At 38.2% G+C, this 27,758-nt stretch overlaps 1 protein-coding gene across 2 annotated transcripts; it reads right to left on the bottom strand.

Moving 5' to 3' along the window:
- Positions 1-615: 615 nt before the first annotated feature.
- Positions 616-27,758, bottom strand: LOC117434578 (CD82 antigen-like). 2 transcript variants are annotated; one of them, XM_059003109.1, is made up of 9 exons: positions 27,606-27,758; positions 17,716-17,795; positions 14,981-15,053; positions 7,830-7,954; positions 6,881-6,955; positions 4,917-5,012; positions 4,234-4,389; positions 3,445-3,528; positions 616-2,905 (listed from the first exon to the last, which is right to left on the bottom strand). In XM_059003109.1, the coding sequence occupies exons 2-9, from the start codon at positions 17,776-17,778 to the stop codon at positions 2,828-2,830; spliced, it is 750 nt and encodes a 249-aa protein (XP_058859092.1). In that variant the 5' UTR covers positions 17,779-17,795; positions 27,606-27,758; the 3' UTR covers positions 616-2,827. The 2 variants fall into 2 exon arrangements, with proteins under 2 accessions (XP_058859092.1, XP_058859091.1); XM_059003108.1 differs by lacking the exon at positions 27,606-27,758 and adding an exon at positions 27,468-27,576.

Raw genomic sequence — 27,758 nt, 5'->3', positions numbered from 1 at the left:
TTTTCCCTTTTCTTCAATGCAGCCTAGGAGCTCCCTCTGTTGGATGATCACAGCAAAAACAGGCACTTACAGGGTTTAGGGTTATTTCTTGAACCGATTTCAGGAATTCCTAGTCTGATGGGAATTGACTATTGACCAATGATTGCGATTCTCTGCACCAGAGGATGTAACCAAGCTAAGTAACACAATCTAGGCTTCATTTTGGTGTTTGTTGTTCAGTTACGAAATATGTCATACTTCATGCAGAAGTGACGAATCCATTAGCTTCTTGTTTTTTACTTCTGGTTTGGAGGCCTCAGTTGGAATCCAGTGCAGGTCGCAAGCGAAATGAAAATCAGAAAACCACCACAACAATGTGTCACAGGTGTCTGCCTCTGATTGAGAGGCTCCCAGGACTCAATGGAGGGGGTATGGGGTGAGATGCATTCGCAGAGCTGGAAGGGAAAGCTCTTGAGACGCCTTCTGCCATTGTAGCCAACTGTAGCATTTGTCATTGTCCCTCAGCTTTCATTGGTATTAAATTTACAAAGAGAGGCCCATGCTGTCTTTGGAAAGCTGTAGATTACACCACACAAAACAACCAAAATACCAATCAAGAAATGATTACTAACACAATTAGGGGGGTGATTTTTTATTATTACTTTAATTACATTTACCAGACAAAAACGTACCTTGTAATAATGCTCCTTATACTAAAATCTAGTTCTAATATTGTATATAGGAAACAATTGTGTGAATACACCTGATTGTACTTACAATCAAATGTTTTTTAAAAATAAAAAGCATTTATTATTTTAAAGTACTAAATAACATGCCTCTTAAAGCTTAAAGTACTAAATAATATTGACCTTGCTGGCTATTTGCACAGTCTGTACTATAGAAAACATTCCTGAAACCAGAACAATGGTGAATGCCCAGTCATTAGGACCCTTACGGAGCTGGATTTGACATTAGTCCCTCTTGTCAGCTTAGGACTGAGACCAAAGTTTTCAAAAGTCAAGCAGCTCAGAAAATAGACGTGCCATAGCTATGTTTTTGTTGGGAGCACGACTGCCTGCTTTGAAACATTCATCCTTTGGGTAACATGCTGTTATTCCAGTTCTTAAATGCTTACATTTCAGCCATCGTGCTATAATGTTCCTCAGAGGAGGAGTTAAAAAAAAAAAAAACATTAACACCATTTCCTTAAAATAAACTTACAATGTTAATTCAGGAGCTACTATATGCACCCCTTTTTCTACTGTACCAAAATGAGTTACAAAAAATATGCTGCAGGCTCTGGATGTGACCCTGATATACATTACATTAAAAAAAAAAAAAAAAAAGTGAAATACATTTTTCCCATTATAGGGGTATTAACCAAGTCTTGATACTTTCCATTTTTCTGAACAAGGTTTCGAAAATATCACTTTATTCAAGGTAATAGGTATACATTTTTTCCTTAGGTTTTAGTCCTTTAAAAGGCAGAAGCTCCAATGACATTATATTGGGGTTCAAAGTAACATGAACCTCAATGGCTGGGTTACACTCACTCCTGTGGCAAAACCATCACATACATAAAAAGACCAGAACTAAAGCCAAAGTCTATTTACCAGTTATTGAATTCACTCTTAGGTGGTTATAATTTTGTAGAGCATACGCAATACTAAGGAAATCAATAGTGGAGGAGAGAATAGAAAACATCTGACAATCATGTTCCCTTCAAAAATGTTAACATACAAAATAAGGCTTCATGGCTAACTTCTGTTACTTGATTTAGCTATCCTTAACTACAGTAACATATACATTTATTAAAAACAAAGAAAAACATGCAAACCATTTAAAGACAAGTCAGGTCAGTGGATTTTTGATGGCAAATATTAGCAAATGCCGAGAGGAGCAATGAAAATGACACTAACAGGCTCAAGGGAAGAACTGCAGTATTGCATGGATTGGAATATCATTGCAATGGTATAGCAAGAGAGCCATCCTATGGTACCCTGTCACTGAAAGAACTGCGGCGCCATTGCAAAAAAAATAATAACACATTTCAGGAGGACTTAAGTGTTACAGACAGAGATCTTGAAAAAATCCTGTTCAATGACCCTTGTGTATGTGACACAGCTCATAGAACTGCTTATTGCATTTACATGGTCATGGCAAAACTTTTCAGTCAAAACATGTTTCTGCCAACAACTGTCCAAACAAAAGCCCCTCTAACAGTATGAATTGAGGGGCAGTGAAACAACTTTGTCACCAAGTCCCTATGTGATTAATGATACAGTATATGTGAATATGTAATCACAATAGCAATTATGTCTTTTGCCACAATTTGCAGAGAACAATTACTACAGCAGTATGTAACAAGCAGCTTGTGAAAAATGTGTTCTTAAATGGGTGGTGCTCGCTTCCTCTTGGTCTTCGTGAAATGTAGCTAAAAATAACCATACATGACATGCTCTTACTCTGAGCCTTAAGAGGTCTTTACATTCCTGATCAACAGTTTAAAAGTGCTCTGGGAAAATACAACTAAAAGAAGTGCTTAAACAAACAAACAAACAAACAAACAAGGAAAAAGGAAAAAAACATTTACACAGGTGCATCCATGAAGGCCTTTGACAAATTCTCAAAGTTTTGATATAACAAAAAAAAAATTAGGTCTGAAACTAGAATTCCCAAAAGTCCATGTACAGAAGTTGACCCACGACCCATGTGTTATTTATGAGCTGCTCTCAGTGAATGGCTGATGAGCACCTGAAGTACTAAAATAGAGAATGGTTCCTCAACTCAACCCTGTGCCAACACTGGTTCATAATTCCATATCTCTTGCTTGGTAATTTCAATGGCCTCAGTACTTGGGGACTTTAGTGTAGTCTTCCTGGTGTATGCTCTTGCAGAGACACATGGACAGGATCATTCCAATCATCTGCAACACAAGAAGTATACGAAGATTGTGTAAAGGTTACAGAGTTACAGTGGGAGGCATAGCCATTTATAAAAGCAGGTACATCATTATGCAGGGAAATTTAACCCCTTTGACACGTCACATTACAACTGTTATCTTGTTAGTAAGATGCAAGTAGAAGGAAAGATTCAACAAAGTTTGAAAAGGGCCCGTGTCTGATTGAGTATCTGTATGTCAGACTGAAAATGGTCAACATCAGGACCAGCGGTATGGGAAGACAGTGACTGCAGAGGACTTTGCAATCAGAAAGGTGTCAGCCATAAACACCGATTTGCAGTAATCTTGGACTGCCTGATGCTACCTTGGGGAAGGCAACTGTTAATGTAAGTCATGCGCAAGCTGTATGGATCAGAGCAGTGCACAGAAGACACACAGAAAAAGATTTTGCTTCCTAAAGAAAGTGGCCACTACCTGTAGAACAGCCATTGTGCCTCAGGAAGCAATGTGTACTTGGGGGGGGGGGGATGCGGACGGAACACAACGACACAACCCAAAATTACCTCAATGACTGCCACTCCAATACAGATTCCAAGAATAACTCCAACATTGTCGTAAAGCCATTTCTGTAGCTTTGCCATACAGCCCTGATAAAAAAAAAAAGAACACAATATATATATATATATATTACTTTAATGTATCAAATCTAACCATAGTATGCAAGATTTAGAGAAGGCAGTCCTTAAAGTTCACTTTGGAAATTAGTATTATTGATTATTTGTAAAACTTGCTAAACAGAGGACGTGAAATTCTAGCAAATCTCAGAGCTTAGGAGTCTGCATTCACAGCAACCCCAGGTTCCTCAGTTTTTAAAACTTGAGTGTTTAACCTTATTTAAATGATTACAAAAACATTCCCTATCATCGAAATTTTCCATGCCACGTATCAACTTTTTCAGAGAATGTCCTGAAGAGACCTACTCTGGCAGAATCAGTTATAATGTGGTTGAAAAACAAATCCCTGTGGTGCTTTGAAAATTACTAGCACTACTAAAAGAAACCAACGGTAAAAGTTTTTCAAATGCTTCAAGTTTCTTTTACTATCGTATCATATATTGTTGATACTTGAGGTCACCACAACATACCTTAAACATTTGCTATTGCTTAAGTATTTTTTTTTTATACATTTCTCCCACAGTTCCACTTATTGATCTGTGGATATTTAATAGTGAACGCATGGTCTGCATGACCACACACAGTCGGAGTCAGCAGATTACAGACAGTTCACATGTAAAACACCAGGTCTGTTTGCGTGATGGAAATCCCTGTCCAGTACACACGGTGGCGCAGTACCTCATTGTAGACTGGCCAGTCTTCGGTGTTGCTGCTGCAGAAGTCGCTGTCCGCAGTGCCGTTTCCACAGGAGCAGGGGTAGAGCACCATGGAGCTGTTCTTAATCACAGGGTTCATTGCCCAGTTTGCAGGTCCCAACCAGCCACAGCAGCCAACCTGACAGGAGATACGGAGATCTGATTACCATCTCACTCAGGCATTACCATCTCACTCCAAGAGCAAATGGGTTCAGTACAGTTCAGAACCTTTTTCTGTTACAACAGTAAACGTTTACAGTGTTTCTACGCAACAGCAATGGAATCAACCTCATAGCTTACTTTTAAAAAATGTACAGCTACAAAAAGGCGATATTAACCAACTGTCTTTAAATGTTCCTAACCCAATTGGAGAATAAGAGTATTTTTTTTTCGTATCGCAGTTAGATGATGCATACAAAGAGTTATCACAGAGATGATCTAGTTTCAGCAGCTGCAGTGTGGTTTTATATATAGAACTCTGGAAAGTCCTTAGGTTCTAGTTTAAAAATAACCCATCTAAGGTGCGAAACGCAAGGAAACGGGTAGGGTTTGAGAACAAAGCACATCTGTGGTACCATGGGGATGTGAAGACTGGACCCAGTCACTGGCTGGCTGGAAATGGGCTGTGGTCTAACTGCTGTATATCAGAGCTAGAGGATAACTTACATTCCTCTGGATGTAGTCCCAGGCAATATCAGTGGTGCTGTTGCCTTCATATTTCACAATCAAGTCTGTGATGATAAAGGACATCTCTTTCTTCAGCTGTTAACAGAAATAGTCTTTGCAGTTTAAAAACAACACAACAAGAAAACACTGGGCGGATTCTTTTACAGCTCTGTGAAGGTTCACATTTACTTATTTAAAAATAAACAATTCATCTCCTCAAGTACTTTTGTGACATAAGCATATTTGTAGCCCTAGGGCCTGAAGTTGTTAATAAACATGTAATGATAAAAATAAATAAAGAAACAGCAGCTAGTAAGTAGTCGACTAATTGACTAGCCTCACAAACTTTTAATCTCCAGAGGCCTGGGTTCAAATCCAGCTCAGGTAACAAGTGAATTGGGTTTGATAGACCCCAGTGGCGATTACTGCCCATCTCACAACCAGTACACAGTTCAGGACCAATTCTCTGCTTAACGGACAGGCACAGCATTGTGTCAGACCACTTTTTTTCCCTTCACATCAACCTACTCTGTGTTCTGCTTTGTGAAAAAAGCATATGACATATCTCGGAGGCATATTAATATAAATAGCAACACTGAACTGCACAGGAAATGGAGAGATTACAAATCTAGGGGATAGAAAAATGTGGTTCTTTTGAGAAATAAAATACTATGGTAAATGTGCAAGCATGAAACTACTTTAAAAACTGGAAAGTACATAACTGTTTACAAAACCCACTCTGCATGTTTTTTCAAAACTCAGAAAACAAGTTTCATCTGTCATTAATTTTAATCTGCCTTTAAAAAATAAAAATAAATAAATAAAATAACTAAACTGCTAACACATGGATTGCATCTCATTTTGGAAGGCCTGTAGAAATCCATCATGCTTTCAAGCCTGTCCCATTACAGATGTTTCCCTTTAAATTTTTAGGGATGCGTTCTGCCAATGGGAATGAAACAGTTTAAGAATACCAAGCCAGCAGCTCAGCCATCAAAGATCAAGTTATACATTTCTTCCATTTGATTTCACACGCTGGAACTTTAACCAGAACTGTCCAACTGTACATGAGTTTCTGCAGAGTCTGTGGGTATACGTTCTCCTGGACATCCATTACTGAACTTTATATTCTGAGTTTATTGCAAATCAGTTTTTTCCTGATGTTGTACAGCAGAGGTTTCTAGTTGGTTGGCAGAAGATTTACAGTGTAATAAAAGTGTGCTGGTATTAATATTTTCTGCTTTCTCTTACAGGTTTATGAATTGAAAGAAATAAATAAACTGGGAGAAACTGACAATACAATGTGTTATCTAAAAGTTGTGGAGTGCATACTATACAAATATTTGAGTAATGGGTTAAAATAATGCGTAGGACTATATATAATCTTATGACTGTACTTTTGAAAGCAATAACTGTTTTTTGCTCCAGTTATTTCTAAAACATTTAAAAGCTAAAAGGCTAATTAAGTAGGCGCTAACCTGTGATTTATGAAGACATAGAATATATATTTATGTAATATAGAATTTCAAAATGGCCTGGGTGGATGTGTCTTGGCTCCTAACATTTTTATGTTTTAGTATCTTTCTGCCAGAGAATTCTGTAAAACGTATCTTCAATGGCCAGCACTAATTCTAGGTTGAAAATCTGGGCCAGTTTTCCACCGCTCATTAGGCTGCAGGCTGATGAAGAATGAGTGTGCTGTGCTGGAGAGGGGACGAGAGTTTATAATGCACACAAGTGCAGGGTGACAGTGCTGGATAGCTGAGTGCGTTGTGGCAATCCCATTGTATTTCAGTGCAATTCAAATATCAGAACCCATAGGAGAATATTGGTTTACAAGCTTAAAAAAAAACACTTGTATGTACTGTAAGCAAATGTTACAATTATTATTTTTTGTATCAGCAATTGTGTTGCATGGAAATTTGTTTTATGCTTGCCGAGACTAAGGAGGCTGGCACACTTACCGTTTCACGATGGAAGTAAATGAGGACTACAGCAGTCACTTGGGCAATGAGTATTAACAGCAGGCAGGTGAAGTACTGCAAATAAAATTGAAAAAAAGAAAGAATAAAACAACCCCTAAATTAGCTCAATACAGATTGAACTAATTCAGCTAATACAGATTCCAAGAAAAACTTCAACATTGTCGTAAAGTCATTTCTGTAGATGGCAGACCAAACAATCTCACAACTCCCTTCTTTAGTATTTATATCAAACTTGCTGATGTGCAAGAACTGTGCAGCATTACATGTTACATCAGTCAGTGCTACAGTGAGATGTACTCTCACTGCACTTCTGTCATCTCTGTAATAAGAATAAGAAAACTTGTTCAAGGTCATGGCTCCATATTAGTTCAAGCACATAATACAGATGTGAGTATTCTAGGTCACTTCATTCTCGGTATCATTTTCCAATTCAGTCATCACTTCTCAAACAGAGAATGTCTAACCTACAGTATATCCGAAACACAACTAGTGTGACCATTACCCGGTCTGCCTGCAAAACTCTTGTGGATGTATGAAATACATCAGTCTAAATACCACATAGAACAAATGTGGGCCAGTGTTGCAGGGGGAACAGGTTAATGGTTACATTCTGGAGTACCTGATGTTCTTAGAGGTTAACATGTTTCTGAAAGCTATACAGCATGCACTTCAAGAAAAAGTGATATATATATTTGTAAAGTATAAAAACGTTAACTTTAACAACATCAGTATACCTCGCTATTTTTTACCATAGTATCTTAAGGCGGAAGCCGAATTATTAAAATAATTTCAGTTCATCATAACTTTCTTCATATATATATTGGTTGCAATGATGAGCTTTAAAACTGTTTTGTTTAATACATTTGTTTGAAAGTTTTCAAAAGCTAGCACTGTTAAAAATGCAAAGTTAGTTGAGGGGGTTGCTCACCAAACCCAGAAGGCATTTGATCTCGTACACGGCTCCCATGCAGCCCAGGAATCCCATGAGCATGGCCAGGGAGCCGACACTGATCAGGATGTAGGCGCCCACCTTCAGAGAATCGGAGGATTTCTCTGCAGAGAAAAAAGATGATGAGAAATCAATGCAAGCTCACACTCACTGCGCCCAACTGCTGTTATTTTTGCACAGGTGGAAAGTTTCCACTCCTTTTTTTTTTACATGAAAAAAAGACCTTCTGTGTTCACCTAGTTTCATTTTGATAAAGAATCCTGTCAAAGTTAAAAAGATATGGAAAAAGAAAATGAAATAATTTATATTGCAAGTTGGTTTCTGACTCTCTTGTAAGGTGCAGCTGTGGAGTCTTCAAAAGTATCAAATGTGCAGCATGGTGTTGTAGTGCCTCACAATAAACATTTTACACTAAAATATGATTCTTTCATAACTATCATTGGCAGCAAGATGAATATCTTTAGCATGCAGTCTCAGTAGTGGATGGGAATCAGGAGGCCATAAAGAGCAACTCCTACAGGCTGGAAATATCCGTTTAGACTTCCTTTGTAATTAAATTTCTGTATCAGTCATCGCATGCTTGTGGGGCCAATCCAGCACGCTTCAAAAACCAAAATGAATCAAACTGAAACATTTTACAATCTGTGCAAGTCTGTCCTTCACCACTTGTTAAAATGAAATTATCCACAGTACCTACTTTCAAAATGGCTTTACTGTCAGAGGCCTCTAACCCACTTTCGAGTGTAAAATGGAGTAAACATTACTCATAACAAACCGACGTGATACCAAGGGAATCATCATCATCATCCAAGCATAAGAAATGGAGAACCGTAAGTATTGTATTGTGTCCCCATTGCCCTGATTATTATACATTAGGATGCAGTGCTACAAATGCCCTGAATGTGTACAGCTTTACACCCCTCAAGATGGGCGTTCTTATAGTGTCCAACCTCAGCTTTGCACGTCTCCAACCTCCCAGCGTCTAGACGTCAGTTTCAACTCCAGACTACCCAGGAGCCCCTCTCTAATTGTGTTTCTTGATTTACAGCCTTCCCGGAAAAGAGACGCTTTTAATTTACTCTTTACATCTGCCTTCAGTAATTGGTTGTGGGCTTCACAAACTGATTTTCTGCTGTTCCGATATATCCTGTCCCACCTCAAGCCACAGCTTAATTGAGAGATTCCCTACCCCATATTCTTCTATAGTTTCCGATTGCAGCTTGTCAGGTTTATGACTCTGCCTTATTTACAGGCCTGCAACGTTACTCCTATTCAGTAGATTTGAGATTGTAAAGTTATGTGCGTCACTGGATACATGACATTAACTGGCAGATTCATCAATGAAATTTATGAAATATAAAAAGAAAAGGTGATGTGAAAACCCCACTGATATAATACAACTGCTGATCAACTTCCTTGTCCAGCCCCCACCACTCTAAAGAGGGCAGCAGTGTGGAGTAGTGGTTAGGGCTCTCGACTCTTGACCGGAGGGTCGTGGGTTCAATCCCAGGTGGGTGACACTGCTGCTGTACCCTTGAGCAAGGTACTTTACCTAGATTGCTCCAGTAAAAACCCAACTGTATAAATGAGTAACTGTATGTAAAAAATAATGTAATTGTATGTAAAAAATAATGTGGTATCTTGTAACAATTGTAAGTCGCCCTGGATAAGGGCGTCTGCTAAGAAATAAAGAAAGAAAGACAGAAGTCAATCACGTGGAAGCTGCTTGAGAAACCCATGTCAGAGTTCCCATACTATATTTATACAGCACACTGTACTCCCCATGTTAAACATACTGGGATAAAGATCACCCCGAAAAGAGCAGATTACTACAATATTTTGCACTTAACCAACTTTACCCCTAGTGGAAGCTATGGGTTCCACTAAATTACACTGACAGGTCATTCATCAAGTGTACCGATTCAATCTCATAGTTATGGCTGAATCAGCACTGAAACCATTAGAGGTTCCCCATGGCACCCACTACACCATTCCATTGATCACATTTTGGCCTCATATAAAGCATTGGAAAAAAAAAAAAAGAAAAAAGAAAAAATTGACTGTTGTTTCGGGAATGTGAAAGCGCAATATAAAAGAAAGACACAGCAAGTTAAGAAAGAAACAAGTGGGGACAGAAGGCTGATATACTGTAGCAAGGTTCCCCCCAGGAATTCAATATAGCTGGGAAGCAGATCATTATAGCCGGGAGCCCTTAACAGAAAAAAATAAAAAATGACCTTACCTTAGACATATAATAAGACAAACAATTTAAATAATAATAATAATAATAATAATAATAATAATAATAATAATAATAATAATAAAACATTGAATAAAGAAGAATAATCCACCCTAATTCGTACACAGGCTACACTGCTCCATTTACTCACTTCATACCGCCCAATTCCTTGCTGTAAAGCCCCTTCCATTTTCTATCTCCACATATCATACCCACTATCACGATGTTTGTTTTCTTTTTTTTTTTTTTATGTACTGCCCCTCTTGCGGGTCTTCCAATTCGCTTTCTACAAATTGCTGAAAGTTGACTATATCGGGTTGCTCTTTTTCATTTTATATATTTTCTTCTTCATTCTCCATTTCGGTTTGGTAATTTCCACATTCATTCACTATTTTTGCTCGTTTTAACATTTCAGCCTCTTGAAGTGCTTAAAACGGAAAACCCACCCCTTTGACTGCCTGACTGGTTAAATGTTACATAAGAATTGTGTCAAGACACAACACAGCTGTCATGTGGTTCCAAGATTTTAGTGATCTAGTCTGCCAGCAGTGCAATCAATCCTTATTGTTAAAGATGGGCGGCGATAGCCACATAGCCGGGCAGCCTGCCGGCTGAAAAGGCCTAGGGAGAACTTTGCTGTAGAAGAACACAAGGATCCAATAGTGACAGTGTCCCTGTAACAAATGCACAAACAGTTAAGTGCTCAGTCACTTTAATTGTGTTTATTTCATTTTTCAAACAATATTTCACGAGGAGAAACCCGCTAGATAAAATACGGCACTCAGCGGCTGCTTCACAAAACAAGTAATCACTGGTCAAGCCCTCTTTTTTTTCTAAAGAGAAAACAAATGCTGATGTTAAAAAGCTTCAAGTAATTAACTTGGGAGGTACATTTTAGAGCTCCTACATGCACCTCAGGATTTTTCTTGCTAGTTCTGTAACAGTGTGATTGTCACTTAAAAAAGGTGTACATTTAGCATGGTTGTAAATAAATATGAATATTGCCCTCAGAATCATAGCAAACATCCTAAAACAGGAAAGGGAAAATAGAACATTTTAGATGATAAAATAATTGTTAAAGTTTCTTAACAAGACCAGCTGCTAAGCAAGCCCTACTCCAGTTTCTGGATACTGAAGATGTCTCTCATTTGGGATTACTATGGCTATTTGTGCCCCTGCTAAACTCGGCCACAACTCAGATTATGGTGAATGAATCAAGTATGTGCAACAAGCAGTACTGAGGTAAACTAGGGTACAAGATAGTTAAAGACATTCACCGAAATGTATGATGCCAACTGGGCCTACTATAAAACATAATTTGCAACTGAAAATAAATTTCAGCACACCAGGCATAGTTTCCATCACAATGGCACTTTTGCAGCTCATGTAAAACAAGCGCTGGTTCAGTTTTGAAACTAGTTCAGGAACGTGGTACAAAGCAATAAAGCACTGGCAGCACCTTCCAATGAGAATTTATGAACTCTAACATGCTGGCATCTGTTAACATTTTTCATTCTGATTAGTACATTACATAGCTATTCTAAAATATAAATATAAAATATAAATTTTAAACGAGCATTACGTTACTTAATCCAAGAGATTTTAATTAAGTGCACGCTGCACCAACTGCTAAGACAGCTGGGCAGAATTTATCATTGTGCTTTGCAAAACTGTACCACAAATTGAAAAAAGTAATGGAAACAATGATTAGCATTGCTGTATCCACAGACTAGTCATGCATTTATTCATATTGTGGCAGATGTAAAATGTATTTAAAAAAAAAAAAAGCCTTGTCCATAAGAGTTCTACTCTGTCATATAATTTAAAGCTTGTGAAGTTTCAGGCAGGAAACTATAAATAGCCTACAGCTGCAAATACTATCATTTGTCGATCTCCAAAAATCAAGCAGACATGGACTATTGATATTTTCCACATTAATGCTATCGTTCAATCAGTGGTAGCTACAGTACTAATAGTATTCAAGCCGTGTGACTTTAAAGCTGTTTGGCTCTGCAGTCAATTTCAGTGAAGCACCCGACGCCTCGAAAGGCAAGGTCACAACCTAAAAGCAGGGTTGACCTGGGTGACAGACGCAAGTACACAATGCACGTATCAATGCCCCGGAAGCAGCTTGTTACTGATGCTTCCATCCAAGCTTCTCTGGATTGAACCGTCAGCCCAAATGAGCAAATGATTCTTCATTCCTGCTGCGATCTGTCTCATGCTGCGTCTCAAGCAACAAAAATATGGCTAAACAGAATAAACAGAAACGTTCCTTGCGAAAGCGAAACTTTCACCGCAGACGTGGCTGTTTGTTATTGCGTCGGCTCACGAATGGTCGTCAAGCATTTTGTCTTACTCAACCCGGGTCAAAGCGTGTCAACCCACATCCTGGTTTAACCCGGGTCCGACCCAGATACATGGTTTCACACTATACGGGATTGTGACCCAGTTAGCCAGGACGCGGGTAGGAGTGCCAGTGTGAAAGGGACTCTAGTCACAATTCTGTGGTACATGCTTAAAGTATGTCAGCTGTTAATTCACCAATAGAAATATTGTTTATAAGACTGCAAGAGCTGTCCTGACAAAATGCCTAATCTGATCTAACAAACACTATCTACAAAGTAAGCATTTTATGTGCATTTGACCTTAGTTGTTTTCCCATGTACTACTTCTTCATTTGTAGCCTGATCACACACATGGCTTGAACCAGGGCCTGACTCCTCAAACTTTTATCAAAAGTCATTCCTTCCAAACCACTTATTTTTTTAAACTTACGGGCCATTAAACCTATTTATAGCACAGCTATGCCAAGCAGGCATGGGGTCAATTAGAATTACAATTACAGCACAACTGTTTACTGAAATTGTAATTACAAGGTTATTTTGTTGAATTACAATTAGTAATGCAGTAATTACAATTACACTAAAAAGTAACAAACAACTACACACATTAACATGTTTACTCCATTTATTCTAAATAACCAAGCAATAATCACAGGTACAAATACAGACACATACTATATAACTTATTTTGTTCAAACAAAATGAGGTCACCAAAAGTGGCTGAAAATACAATAATTGAATGGCAAATAAATGCTAATTGAACTGTAATCAATCAATGATATGATATAATTACAATTACGCAGGTGTGCCAAGGTTCAGCTACAATTACATTATAATTGCAATTAATTACGAATTGCATAATTACAATTGTAATTTGCTACCAAGTAACAAGAGATAACTGACAAAGTATGAGGGGAAAAAAGCAACATACCAACTTAAACACTGAAGTTGTGACAGAATTACTCTTGAAAGGACGTGGTCTAGTTTTTTAAATTTCCAAAAACAGCCAGAGTTATATACTGCGTAATGCAAAAATCTAATCTCATAGTATAACAATATTCTCCCTTCCAAACTCCTTATTGTTTTTCCATTGGTCTTTTTGTTTTCATGCCATTGCTTTTCAAATTGGCTCAGGTGAAGGTCATTTTCCTGTCACAACACTAGCTGTTTGAAGTGTTTCCCCATGACCCCACATAGTATCCCAAGGGTAGCATAGTGTATAACACATGTAACGCACTGGCAGGGTCTCATTACCTGTAACACAGGACGTGAATATGCTGAGTCAGGGAAAATTGGTTCACCTGAGTCAGAGTGAAAATAAGTCTGTAAAACAAAAAACATTCCTACAGCAAAACATTATGCGAAAATATGATGATGTTCTTAATGCAAGGCAGGTATCTACTGTCAAAGTGAGTTCCAGTATCACAGGCGTGCATCTAGTCTGCTGTACCACCTGCGTGCTAAACATGCTTTCTCTTCTCAAAATACACTTCATAGTAGTTCTTCTACAGACAACAACAATACAACAAAGGAAACCCGTCAGTTTCGACAGAGTACTGTTGCAAAGTCGATAGCTACCGATTGCAGACCCGTTAACATTGTAGCTTTGTTTTATTTCAATCCACATTTATTTGAAACAATATTATTTACAATTATGGAGTATATACTCGTTACTCAGTGAAGGTTTTGTTTTATTTAGGCAATTTCAAGTTATCAATAAGAGAATTTAATATTATTATTATTTAAAACGGCAACGAAAAACATCAATTCATGACTAAAGGAAACTGTAAGGAATTGTTTTTCAGATACTACTACTATCAGTAACAAAACAAACTTTGTATCAATTAAATATGAGATTAAAACCAAGATTAACAAATTCATTTTTTTTAAATCTCAAGATTAATCGCTTGACAGCCTGAATTTTGAATTAGACACTGCGTGTACCAGCAGTCAATCATTTCACAATGGGAGGTTGCCAGTTTCCAACAACAACTGTCTGACACACTCACAGTTGTGGTGCAAGACATTTGTGGTCTGGTGAGCATGTAAAAAGAAATGTGCAAAGCTTTTGCAAGTTCTTTAGACCGAATTGCATTTGAGGACAGAAATATCAATGCATCTAGAAGCTTGGCAATCAGATAAAAGGTGAAGTTTGGGACCGAGCTAGTCTCTTAAGTTTATCCTTTGCATCTAGATCATGCAAATCTGCAAATACTTGTATGGATTAAATATAAAAATCTCTCCAGATGTAGTAAAAACTACAGTACAGCTGCTGTACACTGAGCTGGAAGTTCATATTTCAACAAGATTATACTTACCTTAATTAACTCACACATTGTTACTGAGGGCTGTCTGACTGATAATATTTTGCCAACTTCAAACCCCTTTTAAAAGAAGTCTTTGCACACAAACAGATTACACAAACTGGTAGCCCTAACCAGGTTAAGTCTCTCATCTTTCAAGCTATACATCACGCCTACAGGATTTTCATACTGTGTAATTAATAAGAGGTGAAAGGTGAAATCTGACCAAGCCCCAGTACTTACGCAAAACTGCAATGAAACTTTGGTTATCAAGAAGGATCCATAATCCAAATCCCAAAATCAGAGCTCCGAAAATCTGTGGGAAGAAAAAAAAAAAAGTAAAATAAAGGAAGTCTTTATACTGCAATTTCTAGCCTTCTTGGGTATATGTATTTATTCCTAAAGAAAATGTCTGTGAAGAGCCCACACTTCGACTGTTACCAGAAGACTAAACACAAACTATTTCTAGAACAATTACCTTGAGTGTCACACACTTACATAACTTTGTAGAGAACTGTAAGTAAAAACTATCAATAAAAGTACATTTTTGAGAGTGAGTCAGACATAGATAACACGTTTTTTTTAATTTAATTTATATTTTAGGAGCTTTTTAAAATGTGTGACCGGTCTCAAAATAGATCTGTTGAGAGGCAATGCAGTTGTGTGGTGCGGCCTAGTACGCGTTGAGAGGGCATTAAGAGAATTCCTTTTATTGAAATCAGTTACTATTATACAGTAACCCCCTCCCAACAAAATAAAAACATTTACATCAAACTGGGCCATATAATGGGTTCTGAAATATACCTTCTTAAAATGACATTAAAAATGATTAACAACCCCTAGTAAAGCTTCTTTCAATGCAACGCTGCCAGCACATAATAATGACACATTAATTACTGACTACCAACTGTACAAAGCTACTTGATGCGTTACTGCAAGCTACAAGCCTTGCCTAAAGGGTTACCCTGGCTATTTCTGTTCTGTCCCAACGACTCTTTCCACATCTGGATTTGATTCCTGTTTTCCACATAAATCATGTGATTTGAGCGGATGCGGAATGTTTTCCCGAAGGCACACATGGCGAGCCCTGCTTGAAGGGAAACAGATTTCATGGGGGGGGGGGGCAGCCGCCGTGTGAACTGAAGGATGATCCAGTTAACACTCACAGTCACCCCAAGCAGGAGTCGTCCCCCATGTTCAGCAACACAGCAAAGTGCTGTAACAGGAATGCCATTTCTCTCTCTGGAACTAAATTAAGCTACTGTAACACAGCCTCAAATGGCTGAAACAAGTCTTGTCTACTATCCTGCTATCAGGGTTTAGACATTATTCTCAAATATACCTCTACATTAAAAATATATATTTCAATAGTTTAGAGTGTGTGACAGTATGCAGGTTTAGTTCTACAAGCAACAAGTACCAACAAAGGTCATAGAGGGTGATGAGGTCAGAGTGTTTTTGCTCAATTTATAGAGGATCAATCTGAGGGATGGATTCCAGAGATGAGACTGAAAACAGCAGAAACAGTATTTTCACAGGGACACACAAGAAAGAAGAATGAAATTCTTTAATTCTGTTACAAATGTTTAGTCACCACCAGTGTAAAGTGGCAAGCCGACGTCAGAAATATTTTCGGCTGAATTGTCTTCTTGTTGTAACTTGTTTTTCCAAAAGAATCTGTGTTCACATGTCTTCACTGGAAACCATTTAAATAACCCGGGTGCTAGATTATTTAAAGAGCAGGGATGAAAGGCTCAAGTGTACTGTTACAAAACAGGCCCTTTTGTTTGTGTAAAACGACCAGGAAATCTAACGCCTGCAGCATTCATTTGTCATTTCATTACATCATGTAAAACAAGCTTTAAAAACAGAACTTCTTAATATGAACTACCTACCCGCATGATAGTCTGGCCAATTGTGACAGGATCTTACACACAGCTTGGAGGTGTAGCTTTTTATATTTACAGATTATGTCAGGGATGCCATTTGCTTAACAAATTAAAATGTCGTGGGAAGACAGCATATTTTAAAAGTGGATGCTAGGCTATGAGTGTCAATATTTTATTAACACAGTACACAAGTTGTTTGAAAACCAGGTTTATTGGATGCCTGCGTCAGCCAGCGTCCGGAGTACTCAGTAAGGGCATTTGAGTAGAAAGGCAGTCGAGACTTGAGCACAGAGCCAAGCAAGCCCATTAAGGGACCGGGACTGCGACCTAATTAAGGAATGCACAGTTCCACATCTGTCCCCACTAAGGGCCTTTGAGTCAGTGGTATAGCTTCAAACCCACCAACATGTTTTAAACAGGGACTGTTCCTCCCGCTACACACAAAGCGCACCAGGATTAACTGAACAGTGCTGTTCTTAGATTGATGTTGTGTGGGTTCAGTCCTGTCTCGGATAGAGCTTATATGAATTACAGCTGCGATGCTTTTATTTCTTCTTTCGTTTTGATTTAGCTGAGAAAATAACCTCTCAGGAGCACCCAATCAAAATGACCTTACAACAGAATGTGTGTTATTATGCCCTGCATGGGATAAAATCACAGGCGATGGGGATACAGTGGAGGCATCACACTTTATCATATCTAAAACACAGTATTAACATTATTCAGCATACATTATTGAGTGTAAACTTATTCTCTAGTTTGTCAATACATCAACACACATAAATCAATATGCATTACTATCCACTTCCATTACAACAAGTGATGTAAAGTAGCTGTGTTGTCTGCAATCTTCCTGGAGGGTAAGTCAAGATTAAAGTTTAAGACATAAGCCTTAGGCCTTATACTGTAGAATTGTTGTAACTATATAATTATGATTGATTATGTACAAATGCGGCCAGCGCAGTGGTCCTAAAATTTACAATTTGAAACCAGTGGTTTTAGCTTGAGAAGCTGCGTTACTTGATTCTGATTGCACAGTACCTCAAATACAACACAGTGTAAAAATAGAAGGTAAAAACTGGGACTTACGAAGAAGAGGAGGTTGAATAAGAAAAGGAAGTACTTGGTCACGGTCAGGCAGCCTTTTCCCATTGTGTCAGTCCTGATTTCTGTGGAGAACATGACATGGAGCATGAGAAACTGAACAGGTAAAACGCTACTCTAGTAATCGTTACACAATAATACTATGTGGGCTTTGGCATTTACACTACACAACCATGCAAGGTTGTAGAAATCGTAAGTGCAAGTCAGATCACACAAGGTTGTTACAACTACCGTAACTCTCAGTTGATACAGGCAGCTTCAGAGTCAACAAACTAAAATATGATTCCAGAGTACGGTTTAACATTCTTCAGTAACAGATCCTTCTGTGTACTGGACTGGGACCAGACGCTGTTGGCTTTCCAGTTTGTTTACATGCCCTAAAGCTAGTCCCATAAAGTTTCCCCTGTCTGCGAATTCTTCTATTCAGTTCATCGCTCTGCAATTTAAACAGTCCTGCTCCTGCTGCTACAGGATGTTGTCTACAAACTTATCTTTAGTTCAGGGAAGTAAAGCAACAATGTGACAGGCCTGGTCAGTGCAATCACTAGGTGTCTGTTCCTGGACACATATCAGATAACTCAGTGTGCAGAGTAGACTGTGCAGTACACTGTTTTTAAAAAAAGTCAAATTACTGCAGTGTAGGCTACTCTAACTAAAAGACTGCTACTGTATTGTTGCAGTAAAAAATACAGTAAATTAACACAGTTACCAGTAATCATCTCTCATTAAAAAAAGCATTAATTGCATGTCTATGTCTAGCTAATTAGGCATCTCTAAAGACTTGTTATTATTACTGTACATGTGTCTCAGGACTGAACATTTTAACTGTTAGGCCTAAATCAAACCTTCCTTGTCAAACTTGGCAACAATGTTTGATTAATGCGTATCCAACAGTAGATATGCTAGCAATGAGATTAGCTCTAATTAGCCTACGGTGCTTCTCTCCACTGAAATCAGCCAGACACTCACAAGAGTGCTGTTTGAACGCCTCGCTTCAGCTGTGTTTCACATAAGAGACGCTCTTTAACCTCAAACTTCATTTTAAATCTCCAAGGGAAAACCGGACAAAGAAATCACATGTATGTGGCTGAATGCTTTCCTGTGGCAGCAGCAGATCAGCTAGAAAACACAACTAAAAGAAAGAATAAACAGCCAAGCTCCAAATAAACCTGTTCAACCCGACAGAGTCATCGGAACTCTCTCCCACAAAGGAAAACAGAGAACAGATTACAGGGGTCGGTACCATGAAAAAAAAGGTTTCCATGATCTATAACTGCAGCATGTACTGTAGAACAGCATCTCTTAACAATACTGAACAGTTTAATCAAAACCAGACAGTACAATACAGGCTTCAATAGCAAAGGACCGTGGAAAAGTACAGGATGTCACCATGAAGCCAAACTGCAGAGGTTCTCAACATTACAAGTTTACTGCACATCTGGGTCATTCCATTCAAGTGCACCTCTTACGCCAATACCTTTGGCTATTAAAACAAGTTTTTAAAATGTATCTTTATCATCCCCCACAACATTTGGTTAAAGGTCATCAAAATGGGCATTTTTACCACCTTCAGGCACACTCACCATGTGGGTGCTTGAGTTGCATCTTATGCATGTACACAGCACATTAACACCATGGACCCCCCCTTTACTCAGTTTCAACCACATCTTCAACAGACAAAACCGCCACAGAATTTGGAACAAATATTACACTTTACTGTATCTGAAGGACTTCTACTGCGCTTGTTGTCAGGGATATTAATCCCTGCCGAAACCTAACACAAGAAACTCACAGACTTGGATAGAGACAGACAGCGAATTGTCACCACAGACAAAAACGGCAATCTGAAAATATGGGGACAGTTTTTGCCTCACAAACTGCATGTAGACACCTCAGCCCTTAGAGTCTGGGTCAGGGTGCATTTCAGCAGCACAGACTATTGTTCGCAGGTGTTAAAATGAGGAAGGCGTGCATCCATTCAACCCTTCCACCTGTCTATACTGCAAAACCCCCATTATGAATCTACTCACTTCTGTTTTCTACAAATATATTTTAGATTTGAGCATTGAGAAGCAAAGAGCCAACGAGAGACAGAATGCAAAAAATAAAATCGCCATCAGACATTGGGTTGAAAATAAAACATTAATGCAGGCTGCTGGAAATACACTTTTTGCAGGACTAGGTTCCAGCTTTAAAATTGCAAGCTACATTAGTTACAGTACATACAGAAGAGGGGATGTGTGGTAACCATCTGAAGGCTCTTGTGGAATTGTCACAGTAAGTTACAGTATATACAGTTCTGCACTGTGAGTCCAACAAAGTCCCAATGGAGGCCTATTCCATTATTAACTATGGATTACAAAATTCCAGAGATTCCAGGGAAATAAATCAGTTCTTACAGTATAAATAAAATGTGATCAAATTTGATCAAAGTTCTAGCAAGTCTTGACACAGATCTAAGATAAAATATTTAAAATTACACAACAATCTCCTGACCAAACACTTTCAGGTGTACTGTTAAAGTCAAACCACAAATCCCATGTGACGGAGCACAGACAACTTATTACAAAATAAAAAATAAAAAAAAGCCAGGGCAACAGAGTTTGAAGGCTTGTGGATACCTACAGCTGTGATAAGTGGTGACTAAATGGAAACTAATGTTATATCTGAATTATGGAATACTGTACTGTACTTCCCTCCCCAAGTCTCACCCTGATACAGTAATTGAGTACATCGTCCTCTGTGGGGATCATGTCAGAATAAGACAAGGTTGAAATGGGAATGTCCTCATTTACTGTGTACTATTTATTTAGTTATTTCATAAGCTATCAGATCCCTTGCGTATACCACATACTGTACTTCTCTAGCTTTTTTACAGCAGGGAAACGCTGGTCTGGTTTTGACATTCGGTGGATGTTGGTCATGACGACCTGCTTTAACAACATTTAACAACTGGCTTATTGCTTTTACTTGGAGTTTGCTGGGGATTGAGATGTTTATTAACAAACCCTGCAGTTATTATTACCACCAGCAATGCTGTGTGTAAATGTTTCTAGGGTCAGCACTGTTACTATGATGGTACCATCATTCAAATGGTAGATAAAACTGGACGTCTAGGCTGCTTTGTGAGTGCTTCAAATTCCACAGCATTTGTTCACAAATAACCCTGACCATATTCCCAGCCTCCAGACAGTCTATGTGAGCAAGGCCTCATCAGAGGTCTATTCTGAAAGGTCTTGTGTACCAACAGCTCTTTCTTCTTTAAATATGCTGGAGAATAACATTTTGATCTGCTTACTGTAACTGGGGTGGCTGTTCTGTATAGTTTGTCATTGCATTTGCCAGAAAACGTCATTTAATTTTGTATTTAATTGTACCTTTCCAGGACGTCAGCAATCATTCAGAAATATATTGTTTCAATACCAAGTTATTTTAATTTCTCAATTCTAAATTCACATCTGGACCATTTCAATGAACGTTTGTTACATTTGTACATTTCTGTGTATGACTCAGTGTGGAGTTTCATGGAAAGGCCCATCTGCTGTTAAATTTTAAGTGCCAATGTCTTGGTTTTGCTCCTTCCAAAAAAAGTGTACAGTATGAAGTCATTTTTAATTATTGTCTCCACCTGCCTTTCCAGCATTTAAAAAAAAAAAAAAAGTTGAATCCTTTCTAAAGACCACCAAAGAGAGCTGAGTTAAATGATGTACTTTAAGTTATACAGTAGCAGGCTGTATTTGGTGGTGTGGAGAAATGGGACCAAGAAGCTACTGGGTCGAAAAGCTCAACATCTTTGTTAAAAAATTATGAAACAAAGGCCTTTACAATCCTCCTTAAACAAACAGTCAAGTACTGTAACAATTACCTGCGCTTCCCAAATGAAACAGGAATAGTTGTGCACATCTGTAGCTGTTGAAAAGGATTGTAACAGTATGCCTTTCATGAGAAATGAAAATGAGAATAGACTCTGAAGCACGTTTTTGCTAAAAGACAGATGCATACAAAGCCAGAAAGTGTTGTCATTTATAATCTCCAGTCAATGTGTGTGTTCTTGGCCTGGCCAAGCCTTACCTAAAATGGACTTCCCCCAGCACTTAATGGAGAAGCAGTCATTTTGGAATTAACCCAGAAAACATATTACACAAAAAGTAAAGTATGTCACTTCCAAGAGACAGGAAAAAATAAAGCTTTGATTACCTTTGGTTATTAATGTATGCTAATTCCAGCACATATTCATACTCTACAGTACACAAGCATGAAGAATTTCAATTTAGCACAGTCCTGTACACAGGAAAGTATGCAATCAAGTACAGCAAGGATTTTTTGATCTTGTCAAATGACAAAGCAATAACCAGGATTGTGCAAAAGTTGAATGATCTTTTTTTTGCACAATAAACTATTTACTTCTTAATTCTATTTTATAATCCAGAAAAGTGTCATGTAAACATTTTAATAAACAAGTTACAGTTCGGGTTCTATTTAATTTACACAGGAATTTCAATTAACATATACATTATCCAACAATGCTACATCAAGTTCCATACATTCCATACATTCAGAATTCTAAAATGTTCTTCTCTTGAAAGTATATACATAAAAAAGCCACACACACACATTCCTGTTTTAAGGAATGTTTTTTGTTTTTTTTTTTAACCCATTTTCCAATTCCAATTTGGAAAGCCCAATTATTTGTTTTTTTTATTTTAACCCGACCCACCACTGCCACCCCCGCACTGACTCTGGAGAGACGAAGACGGACACATGTCCTCCGAAATGTGTGCCATCAGCCGTCTGCTTCTTTTTTCACTCTGCAGGTCCGCTATGCAGCCACCTCAGAGCTACAGCGTCGGAAGACCACGCAGCTCTGGGCAACTTACAGGTAGGCCCGCAGGCGCCCAGCCAGTCTACCGGGGTCGCTGGCGTGTGGTGAGCCGAGGACACCCTGGCCGACCTAAGCCCTCCCGACCCAGGCGGCGCTCAGCCAATTGTGCACCGCCTCCTGGGCACTCCCGTCCACGTTGGTAGTCGAATAGCCTGGACTCGAACCGGCAATCTCCAGGCTATAGGGTGCATCTTGCACTCCACGTGAAGTGCCTTTACCAGATGCGCCACTCAGGAGTCCCGTTGGAGCATTTTTAACTAGCATCTACAGTAGCTGTCATTTTATTTTCTCTTGTTATGATAACTTACTCTAATTTTGGAAATACAGTATAGTATAGCCCTTCAGATGCTTTTATGATGCATCAATATAAAATAAACAACTGAAGCCTAAAAATCATACATTACTTGGTGTTTTCCTACCCAGTGATGATAAAGCGCCATTTTCTGAGTTGAGTGAGCTTCATAGCCGATATGAAATGTCACTGGTCTGATTATGGGCATGTTTAACTTGACTGTCCTCATTATAGCACACTGGGAATATATGTTTTACACTTCTAAAAGATTGAAAACTTTCAGAATGGTACTGTAGCATATGGACTTAGAAAGTATCCAATTACATAAATACAGCTTGCGTTCTGATTTTTTTCAAAGAAATGTATTTGGTTCAATACGCATTTTGATTACACCCAATTAAAAATCAAATTTACTTTTTTTATTGTTTTAGAAGGTTAAAAGTTTGTCAGTTTTCAAAACTAACTTTTTAAAAGGGAATGTTTATAAACACAGTCATTAAAGCGCTTCCTTTGGGCAGAAGAATGCTGGTTTCTGACTCCACCCAGCCCTTATTTTAAAATTGCAACAGCACACACTCCACCATCCCGATGTCCCCAGACTGCTCAGCTTGTGAACACAAGAGTCAGTCTGCTTTTGAAACACAACAAAGGCAGCTTTCAACTTTGTTTTAGTCCCAAAAAAGGGGTAATAATCATTTACTGCAAGTGGAAATAAAGTTTTTTTTTCTTTTTAATCCTTAGGCAAAAGGGCGTCCCTTCATCTTCTCAACAGGCTGAATTGGTTTCCATGGAAACCATTTTGAAGTTTCCATGAAGGAACCAATGAAAAAGTCCCCAACACACTAACAATTAGCTCTGTCCAAGAGAGAGGGATTTGCACGACACTCCCAACATTTGCATCAGCTTCAACATTATAAAAACATTATTCACAGGCAAAACTGAAAACCCTCCAGTGATCAGTAACGCTCAGCCTCAAGCTGATCCTATTTTTTATTCATCCATAACGATGGGGTTCGGTAAACCTAATATGTGCCTGTGAGTCTTCAGTGTCATCAAGTACTTTTACGGGCACCAAAACCCAAACCATAGTACCTGTAGATCCAGCTGTACTGCAAAAAATGTATCAGGGTGAATACAAGGTACCTCAAAATAATTTAAAAAAAACTCCACAGAAGCCTCAGCTCAACTTTGTTTTAGCAACAGAGATCCGTCAACTTTTCCATATGTTTTCATGACTGCGCAGAGCGAACTTGAAAACATTTATTCTATGAGGTCATCATAAAAAATAGATTAGTTTGTTGTAACCCAACCAGTAACAATCCAAACATTTAAGTAACGTTGTTTGCTTTGTAATTTAAAACAATCACAGGGACAAATCTACAGACAGTTTCTCCCATTGTAAATCTGCTATATATCTGTACAATCTAAACTGAGCCAGAACTAAACTGTGTAGGATCATACCTAATTAGGAAGGCAATGGGAATATAGAATGATGTGGGAAAAGCCCTCCTTGCACTACAAGCTTGCAATCTGAAACTCTGGAATTGTTTAGTTCAGAATATTCAGAGTGCAGATCTGCAACGAATTTGGAACAAAAGCCAATATATTAGCCTGCATTACCATGGATACAGTTTAAAAACAAACTAAATCCAATGCAAGTTAGGCTACACTTGCCAACTTAATTTCAAAAAAAGTGTTTTATACTATTTATTAAAGAGAATTACCAGTATATTTATGTGTAGTATTGAATACTGTAACATTAGAGATACTGAACCAGCATGAACTGTAACAAGAATTATGATTTGAATGCATTTAAATTCTGCCAGAGATGTAAATAACCATTGCCACGTGTTGGAGAAACTGTTCATGAACTGAAACTACAAACAGATTACCGTATTCCTTCAAATTTAAGACGCAGCCCAAATTTCCCACCCTCAATTTGAGGAAAAAATAAAACTTGTCCGTTTAGAAACCTACAACCTCAATTACAAATATAGATGCAGTATGCGGCCGACTGCTCTCACACAGAGCATTACAGTTATGTGCTGCTTCTCATTTCCGGTCGTGATTACTCACACCTGTTTTTCTACCAATTTGTGAACTGTAAATGTTGCTTGGCATGAAGATTTCCGATCTGTCCAACCTGGCACTGTTTGTTAGAAACGGTGAAATTGTAAAAACTTCTCTTTGAATTCTTCAGGAAGCTAATGACGCTTCTTTGAAAGATCGGGCAGTAATGTTTTGGTTAGTCTTTTCTAGGCAGTTGCTGTTTGTGTACTCAGGTAGTCACGTCTTTTGTTGTCGATTTTAATACACGCATCACTATACTGTACTCTAATTATTTTTCTGCATTCCAAAAACAAGCAACATCCGTGTGTGTGGTTTTTTTTTGTTTTGTTTTGTTTTCGCCTAGCAGTTTTCACACACACTACAGTACATTTTCCCATCTCGATAAACAAGCCACGGGTACTTCAACTCCCATTCAGAATTATAAGAAGGTATTTTTCGTTTGTGTTTTTTGTGCATTACCACTGCTTCGGTCACTGTAGTACTAATTCAGTCAGAAGTAGATGGCTCAGATGCAGACGGGTGAACAGTTTTTTTTAAGTATTTGACCGTCATTTTGCTGCAGTGTAATAGATTACCACAAATATGCGCGTTGCCATCCTCTCAGTCAGGCTTAAAGCTGTATCTACAATAATCGAACAAACAAGAAGAAATGTGTCCTACTGAAAGTAAATTATTTTGAGCACTGGGCGATCTTACCAATGAAAACGTATTTTATTTTAAAGCCTACTTTTCAACCCATTTGGGGGGATACACAGAATTATTCTAGAATGGAAATCAGAGTGCAGTTTTGTTTAATTATACTCTGCAAGGTTAACTGTCAGCAACTATTCCAAACTGGTTTATTTGAATAAAACAAAAACAGACTTGAGGCTCAAATATTTTGACAACCATATCATTCAAATCCATATGACATTTGTATTCTCTTGTTCTTTGTTCACACACACACAGTTATCTATACATAAATATACAGATAAAAGCCCAATGCTTTAATAAAAGTTACACATTTTCTATATTGGCATTATCATTCTACAACTGGAACTTGAAACCACACACTGTACAGTGCACACACACAAACCCACAACCAACTATACCTACTGAAAGTGGTACTCTTTTTTTTTGTTAGTAAGCATGGTACTGTAATTTCTTATTCAATCCCTTTTGCCTATTAACGGATAAAACTGGGTCTTTCTTATACTGGTTCACCTTCTCTTTGCATATTCATTTGCATTTTGTAACACCACAGTTGCAGCGCATGGCTATGTCCGGGTTAAAACTGAGAAACTGTGGGGGATTATCCAGCGTTGGTATTCGGAAAGTCCGGATTTGCAATTACTGTCGATTAAGTGCGTTTACCATTTACTGATGTAACAAAAACTCTTTATTGCTCATATATTGCAGGTGGAAACACTAAAGCTCTACTTAAAATCCCAACAGCTACTGGTGAGCCAAAGACTTGTACAGTACAGACCACCAAGCGTGGGCGATTGGAAGACACATTGGTAATATCGAACTGGTATGTAAAATCCCTGCACAGATTTAAACCAATTATATTTCATATTTATTCACGTACAGTAGACTACAAATGTTAGCTGTTGCTGGTGGGCAGCTAAGAGCCGAGGGAACTGAACAAATATGTACTTACTGGGCACCTAACTGGTTTAAATCCCAGACCAGTTTTTTTTTTTTAATCAAATACATTATTTTAGGAGAGTCGACGACAAACTGTTAACTTTCGAACATTACAGTAAAATGTATTTTTAACAGACCAATTTAACCAGCAACATGTCTCCTGATCCGGCAAGAACAGCAAACCACCAGTTCTGAGCAGCGTCAGGGAATATTATTATTAGCAGTTACGCTGGTACTTGTACGGATACCAAAATAAACAAACAAAAAAAGGAGTGTCTACTATTCTGGTATTTTACAGTCTCAACACGTCTTCTGGGTGAAAACGAATTTAGTACAGTAACTAGTACATGTAAATATACATATAAAAGCACATCAATGTGTAAAATAGTCAGGTTAAAATAAGTCACAATGTATACACACGGGCAGATAGCAGGTCTACTGAACTACAAGTTCTATTAGCCCTGACAACTGACATGCCATATGTACCACTGCAGAACCGTCCCCACCACACACGCCTTTAAACAGGGCTTTGCTAAACATTACAAAAAGTTTAGGATTCAGCCGGTGCTTGCTTTCTTCGCGGTTATGACTTTTAAACAAAAACAGCACGAATAAAATAAAAATACTACCAGTCGAATACGTTGCATTAGCACAGAGATGAAAGTAAATTAAAAAAACGGCTTATTTTTTTGTTCTCCACACCTGCTTTGAATTACACTAAGTTATACTGGCACTGACCGAGGGAATGCCACATCAGCAAACGTCGTTGCTGTACTTCTTCCAAAAGTTTTATAAAATACATTTTAAACACATTTTCAACCAATAATATGCTTAAAAATGCCTCCGCCAGTAGAAGTTACCTACCAATTGTACCACACATCGACGCCGCTGCCTACTTTCTTTCTTTACAAACAACATTCAAAAGTTACAGAACAAACATTTACTCTGTACATTACCAACATATAAACCGTAACTCTGGATGTATGTAAAGTAAATTCTTACTTCTTATCAGTAATAAACGATGAAGAACTTCAACAGATATGAGTAGATACGTGCGTCTCCAGTCGAGTTAGTTTGCAAACTGAGTGAACTCACGGTGTGCACAGACCTGTACGTCATCATGGGAAATTTCCACCACCACGCGGACGGTATAGG

The sequence above is a fragment of the Acipenser ruthenus genome, chromosome 28, assembly GCF_902713425.1.
Source record: "Acipenser ruthenus chromosome 28, fAciRut3.2 maternal haplotype, whole genome shotgun sequence".
NCBI lineage: Eukaryota > Metazoa > Chordata > Actinopteri > Acipenseriformes > Acipenseridae > Acipenser > Acipenser ruthenus.
This window is presented reverse-complemented; position numbering and strand designations above follow the sequence as displayed.